The 6,796-nt window shown below is 40.6% G+C and overlaps 1 protein-coding gene across 1 annotated transcript; it reads left to right on the top strand.

The window, feature by feature from the left end:
* Nucleotides 1–268: 268 nt before the first annotated feature.
* LOC104514075 (TBC1 domain family member 31-like) lies at nucleotides 269–6,421 on the top strand (the record flags this gene model as incomplete). Its single annotated transcript, XM_010157624.1, has 6 exons — nucleotides 269–471; nucleotides 772–924; nucleotides 2,115–2,250; nucleotides 3,181–3,273; nucleotides 5,017–5,157; nucleotides 6,227–6,421. Coding segments are annotated over exons 1-6 (921 nt in total), but the record flags the coding sequence as incomplete, so codon positions are not given.
* Nucleotides 6,422–6,796: the final 375 nt, after the last annotated feature.

Below are 6,796 nucleotides of genomic sequence, written 5' to 3'. Positions count from 1 at the left end.
AGCCAGAGTTAAACCACGACACATGAGAAGGAAGAGAACCAAAGCATACTTCTACAGCTTGAAGAGGTTTGGGCTAAGTCATTTGAGCTGGTAATATTTTACTAATCAGTAGGGCTAACTTAATAATCCCTTTTTTGCTCAACTTTTGGGATATAGATCTTGCTAACTTACCTAATTATTCCCAAATAGGTGTATTAAATTTTTTTGTAGAATGTAAATGGATGCATGTCTCTTACAGTATTTCTTTCATCATCGTAACAATGTGGACATGAACACGGTAATTAAGGAAGCTTATCACCTTATGGAGGCTACACCACTAGATATCCATCCACAGCGTATGCTTGATGACTTCATACCACTTACAAAAGGACAGTACCCTATATTTAATAAGTATCCCCAGTTCATTGTGGATTATCAAACTCAGGAACGGGAGAGGATCAGACAGGATGAAATTGAATACTTACGAGAAAGGTATTAATGGGAAAGCTGAAGACGGTATCAGCCTGGGAGGGCCAGGTGAACACAATTGCCTTTTTCTGTGGTAGGTTGTGTGCTTGAGAAGAGAAGACAACTGAGGAATTTCAGAAAGATGACTTCAAATACCTGCTAAAGCTTAGGAGTTACTTGGTTTGAGACATTTTTAAGTTAAATCAGTAGTCTTACCTTAAGTAGTGTTACGCAAGTCTTTGCTAGAACAGTCAATTTCTAAGTAATCAAGTAATTTCTTGATACTTGCCTTGCATTATTAAAATGTGCTCTCCTTCCACTTAGACAATTAGCACATGAATTAGAAGCTAAAGCACAGGAACAGAAAGCAGAAGATGAAGCCTGGTATCGAAAGCAGGAATTACTTCAAGAAGCTGAAGAACAGAGGAGAAAAATGCTATTGGAAGAAGAAGAGAAGCTGGCGGATCAGAGGAAGAGGTATTATAAGAAGCAGTAGGGGCCTGGCTGCTGTATCCTGCTATTATATTTTTAACCATGAGTAAAGGAGAAATAGCCACTAATTTGTATAAATGGTAATGTGGGAAAACAGTGTGGTCTGGTGGGTCAGATTTTGTTGTGGGAATGAAGTGATCTGGGTTGTATTACTGTCTTGCCTGAAGGAATACAGCAGATTAGAGGCCAAGTCACTTCTTATTTTTGGCTCAGATCACAGCCTTTTGTCTGGTCTCTTCGGATTGTGAATACCTTAAGCAGTCAATTGCTGCGTGTTTGCACACTGAGACTGGAGACTTGCATGTGGGCAGGTTCACACAGCAAATGTACAAGTCACAGTGTCACTGTACACATTCTTGTTTCCAGTGGATTTAGAAAAAAGGCTGCTTCATATATCAGTTGCTGAGCAAAGAGTTGTGAGAGTACCGAAGCTGAACTGTTAGTTTGTGCATTTTGCAGTTGTGAAGGTTTAAGAGAATTTCAACGTCTCTGTAGCTTTTTTAGATCAACTACAGGTAATCACAGAATCATTTAGTTTGGCAAAGACCCCCAGGATCATTGACTCCAAACATTAACTTAATGCTACCAAGTCCACCACTAAACCATGTCCCTTAGTGCCATGTCTACAGGTGCTTCTCTTACAGGTGCTCTGTAACCTACAGAGTAAGTTTGGTGGGTTTTCTGGGGGGTTTTGGTGGGTTGGGTTTGGGTTTTTTTTTTTCCAAAGAGAGCAGTGAGCCTTTCTTTGCAAGCTAATTCTTAAGTCTGTGGTTTTGTTCCTTGAAAGAGTTTGGTATTTTCCAAGTAAATCTAGGACTAATTTTGTGCAGAAAGAGGTACCAGGACACTGGCAATTATTCTAAGGAACTGCTTCCAGTTCTGGATCATTGCAATAGTAAACTAGTGCTTATTAAGGTTGAACAGAAACAGCACAGGACTTCAAAGTTTAATTGGGAACATTGCCATTAGAGGATGTCTGTGTGCCTGTGTATTTAATTTTGTCTTGTAAATGAAAACTGGACAATTTACAAGAATGAAAGCAACTGTCCTAAGCATTCTAGATGAGAGATTAGCCCATAGTAACTAATGGATAACTGCAGTGCACGTTTGTGCTCTTTCGTACTGACCTCTTGTATATACAAGTTCCCTTGTTTCTCTTTGTTTTGGCTTTGAAGACTAGCTGCTGTGAAAAGAGAACTGAAAGTAAAGGAACTACAATTTCTAGATGCTTCGAGAAGGCGTTTTCTGAAATACCAGCAAGAGCAGCGTCAAATGGAACTGAAACGTCTTGATGACGAAATTGCAAGAAAGGCTGAGTATTGCTCAAGCAGTTCTTTTCTTGAAGGTTTTTTTAGTGAAAGTAAACAAGGAAAAATGCCTAACTAAAGTTTCAGTTGATATACTGTGATTTGTGAGCCCAGAGGTGTATTTAGCATGAGATGGACTGATTTAAGTGGTAAATGCATAATTTAACAGTTTTATTTGGCACTTACGGCGTTCCACTGGTTTGCTTTCACTGGCAAAATTCCTGATAAAAGCCACATTCATCTGTATATTGGCAGTACTGAAAAATGTAATGTGCTCCTTAGAGGAGTAGTGAATTCTCAGCTGTCTGTGGGCTGTATGTCCGGACTGCGAATTAACTCTGCCATGGATGGAGGGGCTCTGCAGCGGCCTCTGCCCAGGCCTGGCTCTGTTCCCGTGTTACTAGCTTGAGCACCATGGCATGCAGATGCTGAGAATGGAAGCGTTTGAACCTCGTGGGCACGAGTTGGGTCTTCGCAGGGCCATTCCTCGTGTCTCAGCTGGACGTTTTGCAGAGCGCAGTGCAGCTGTGTGTATTGGCGGTTAGGGCCCTGTAAGATTTGTTAGCTCCAGCTCCTTGTAGGTTCTGCCAGGTGCGAAGTGACCACTTCCCGCATACTGTCCTCCGCAGCGTTCTGGGTTCGGAGACTACTTACTCGATTCGGCTGCATCTGGCAGGTTATTAGCGCTAGATCAAGCCTGACATTTCCCTAATATGCCTGGCTGGACACAAAACTATTCCCATGCCTCTTCTCCATCTTGCCCTGTACTTTTGATAAGCCATGCTTCCCATTATTCATAGTATGACAGAAAGTTAACTAGAATTTATAAGTAAGGTGTGGCCTGAGGTTTTGGACATTCTTGTTGATACTGGGGTTTTTAAGGGAGAAGAATCTCTCTTCTACTGTATGTTCACATGTTTCTCTTCTCCTCAAGGCATCCATGAGAGAGCAGGAAACAGCTGCTACTGTCCAAGACGTGGAACTACGACGGATGGAACTTGAATCACAGAGGCAGCTTTTTGAACAGGTAATCATTAGGGAGTTATGCAGATGTTTATATTTAATGGTTCTTCCTTTGCAGTTCTCTGATTCAGTTGTGTTCATCCAACCAGACTTCGTGAGGAAAGACGGGGCTTTTTTTTTTTCCCTCTCTGATAGCTTTTTTAGAAAAAAGCCTCAGTTGATAAAAGCATAGGTAGAATCACTGTTACTTGTTTTTCTGGGAGAAAATGCCCGTGTCCTCCCCATTATATTCTTCTCCTGTGCAGAGACATCATTTGGTTGCTGCTGGGTTTAGCTGTGTGCTCAGCTGGTTGAGATAAGCAAGGAACGTGTAAATAAGACAAAAGTCTGTAACAATATGTGCCTCATCCCAGAAACTCCCACCCTTTCATCTGTGATATCCAGATATATCTACATTTTCTGGAGAGAACAGTATAGCAGATTGATGTAGGTGATGAAAAAATATCTTATTGCCAACAACATCATTAAGCAAAAAGGAATGGATGGTTCGTGGGGGATGTGCAGTTCCTTTCCCAAATGACTGGCTTGTAATTCAAAAAGATCACTATTCAGTAACAAAAGGTTTTAATCAATAATACTGTTTAAATATGATTTTTTTATTAGAAATAATTATTATAAATGACTGAAAATCCAGGCTGCCAATGGGAGGCTTTAATCATGTCCATTTTGGTTAGGAATTGTAAATTAAGTGTTTAGAAATCACAGCTACATGTGCCCATATTGCATAGGTGCAGATCCAGTGGAATACAGGCAGAAGTTGCCATCCATATAGTGAACCCTTATGAAGCATGTGGCTGCTTACATTTGGCTTTTGGAGATTTTTGGTTATAGACCTTTTGTAACTCACACTGAGCATAACTCGGCTGAAGTTCTTTCACATTTATTTATTGAATACGCAGCGGGCTGTATTGTGGCTCCATAACCCAAACCAGGCTAAGCTCCTTTGTGTTCCAGTACATGTGAAGTCAGCTGTTTAATGGAACTAATTCTACAGTGATCATCCTCTTTAGGCTAGAAAGGTAGCAATTATTTAACGAACTGAGGGTATGTCTGCCCACAAGAGTCTGCACAGGCAGGCCTTCCCTGCCATTCGCTGAGCTGACTGTTTTACTGCTGTCAGCAAGGGGCTATATTCAAACTTGGAAGGCCATGTATGTTAACTTTGCTTCAGTACCCTGCTGACACAGCTCGAGAGATTCCCACAGGCTGGAGAAGGGGTCAGGTCTTCTCCAGAAAACTGTATAGTTGTGCCCTGGTGGATATGAAGAGAAGGTGGTGAGAGTTAAAATTCTATTTCTAGATCCACTGCTGATTTGGACTACTTTGGCAAATCATCTGCTGCAGATGTGTTTGTTGTAAGTCCCTGCACCATGAAACATGGTTTACATTTGTGAAACATTTTGAGGTTTTGGCTGAAATGTGCCATAGAAATGCAGAATATTTTCCTGATGAATCCAGTTCATTTAAGTTGGAATTCTGTTTTTACGCTCCACTGTAATCCAGGGAATGGAATTACATCAGTATCAATCTGCAAGACCACTGTGATGACTCAGCTTAGTGTAATTACGAGTGGATAAAACAGCAGGGACCATTACTTTCTTGGACAATTATGATATGTAGTGGGATGAGATGTGTGGATATATTCAAATATTATTTTAATGAAATTTTAACAAATGTTAAAAGAGATGGAATTACAAATGTGGGTTAGTAGCTTAGCAACAACAATTTATGTCTGTGTGTTTGGCAGCATCTAATCAAAGATCAAGAGGCAGTTACAAAGGAAATGAAAGAAGAGGTGGATGCCCATCGAAGAAAGGTGGATCTGGAAGATCGTCTTGTTCAGAGAATGATGGAAATAGATAGAGAAGAAAACCAGAAAGCTCAGATAGTAAGACGGTTGTATCTTAATGTATTTTGGGGAGTTAGTATGCTAACTAGAATCACAGAATGTTTTGGGTTGGAAGGGACCTTAAAGATCATCTAGTTTGAAACAAGCAGTTCTAGTTAATAGTATTTTAATTGCAATTAACTAGTTCAAGTTAATACTAAAATATTTTCTAAGAAAATCTGAAGGCTAGATACCTATATTAATAGATTATGATGGTATGTTTTAAGTTCTGAGGTTTTCAAAAATCTGACTGAAGTGTCCAAACAGCTACATAATATAATACTGAAATTCTCTGGACCTGCTGTGAATATTAAGTTTTCTTTACTTCTCCAAACTTCGAAGGTATATAAGTCTCAAAAGTGCTTTTCAGGATGTCACCCTTCTGTCAAGGAAGGTGACTCCTGTTCCCCTTGTTGAGGAACAGGTTTCATTTGTAACCATAATAAAACAAAAGTCAGCCTCCAAGGAACTTTCACTTGGTAGTACATGGCAGGGAATTCAGCTGTAGAAGCTGTCTTCTAGATCACAGTGATGAATGGGTGTAGCTTGACATTAGGAAATGTTCAGATTTCCAAGCTCAGAACTTGTAACTGCACAGTTGGAAAAATAGTTGCAGCTAACCCACTGCCCATATGCTTGGCATCTGCATTTATATTTTGTCTAGAAATAAACATACGGGTCTGAATTTTTGTAAACAGCCTTCGATTGTTGGAAGCAGATGGATGTGGGTGGAAGTATTGGCATCCAGGTATCAGTCTTATGTTAACTGTACCTGTAAATCGTACTGAACCCATGCTAGGAAAGCAAAATCCCCAAAATCATGGAGAGGGTTGGTGCCTCTTTCCAAAAGATTAATTAAAAAACCCCAAAACAGAGACCCTCAGTAGGGGAAAGAGAAAGACAGCTGAAGAAGCAGAAGAAACCCCTGACAGATGAGACAGCCTGCTGTAACGATTGGAGGAGCAGGGGCTTGCACAGCGGTACTGGAGAACACGTTGGTCCATCTCACCTTAGGCTGCGTACTTGAAACAGAGTAAATGGCTTCCTGGTAACAAAGGTCTTTTGTTAGGTGGCTGAAGAAAACTTAGCCAAAGCGGAGCAGAAACGCATTGACACCAACTGGAGGTTGCAAGCGTTGCATCAACTAAGGCGCGATGATCAGGCCCGGGAGAGGCATTACGAAGAGATAGCCAAGCTCCTGCATGACAACAGGGCGAAAGAAGCTGAACTGCTGAAGGCCATGAGGGAAGCAGAAGAAAAAACGGTATTTGCGTGATTTCTAAGTGGGACTGGCACAAATGTTCCTGTCTTTTGCCCATAACATGGTAGAGCAGAAAGAGAAATATTTTGTTAGGAATGTCCCTTCCGGTTTTGACTGGAAGTTTCTGGAAGCACTGGAGCAAAGTGGCAAGGATATTTTAGGCTTAGGAAACCTTATTCCTAATTCTAAAATTGACTCATTTATTTTTCTCTGACCTAAGACTTTCAACTTTCCCCAGGTGTTTGAATGAGAAATATTTCAAAAAGAAGCATTCACCTAGCTTAATAACATGTATTTAGATTTAAGAGTGTTTAGTCTGTAATCATAGAATCATAGAATGGGTTGGGTTGGAAGGGGCCTTAAAGACCATGCAGGTTC

Source organism: Eurypyga helias, unplaced genomic scaffold (genome assembly GCF_000690775.1).
Source record: "Eurypyga helias isolate BGI_N326 unplaced genomic scaffold, ASM69077v1 scaffold17820, whole genome shotgun sequence".
Lineage (NCBI taxonomy): Eukaryota > Metazoa > Chordata > Aves > Eurypygiformes > Eurypygidae > Eurypyga > Eurypyga helias.
This window is presented reverse-complemented; position numbering and strand designations above follow the sequence as displayed.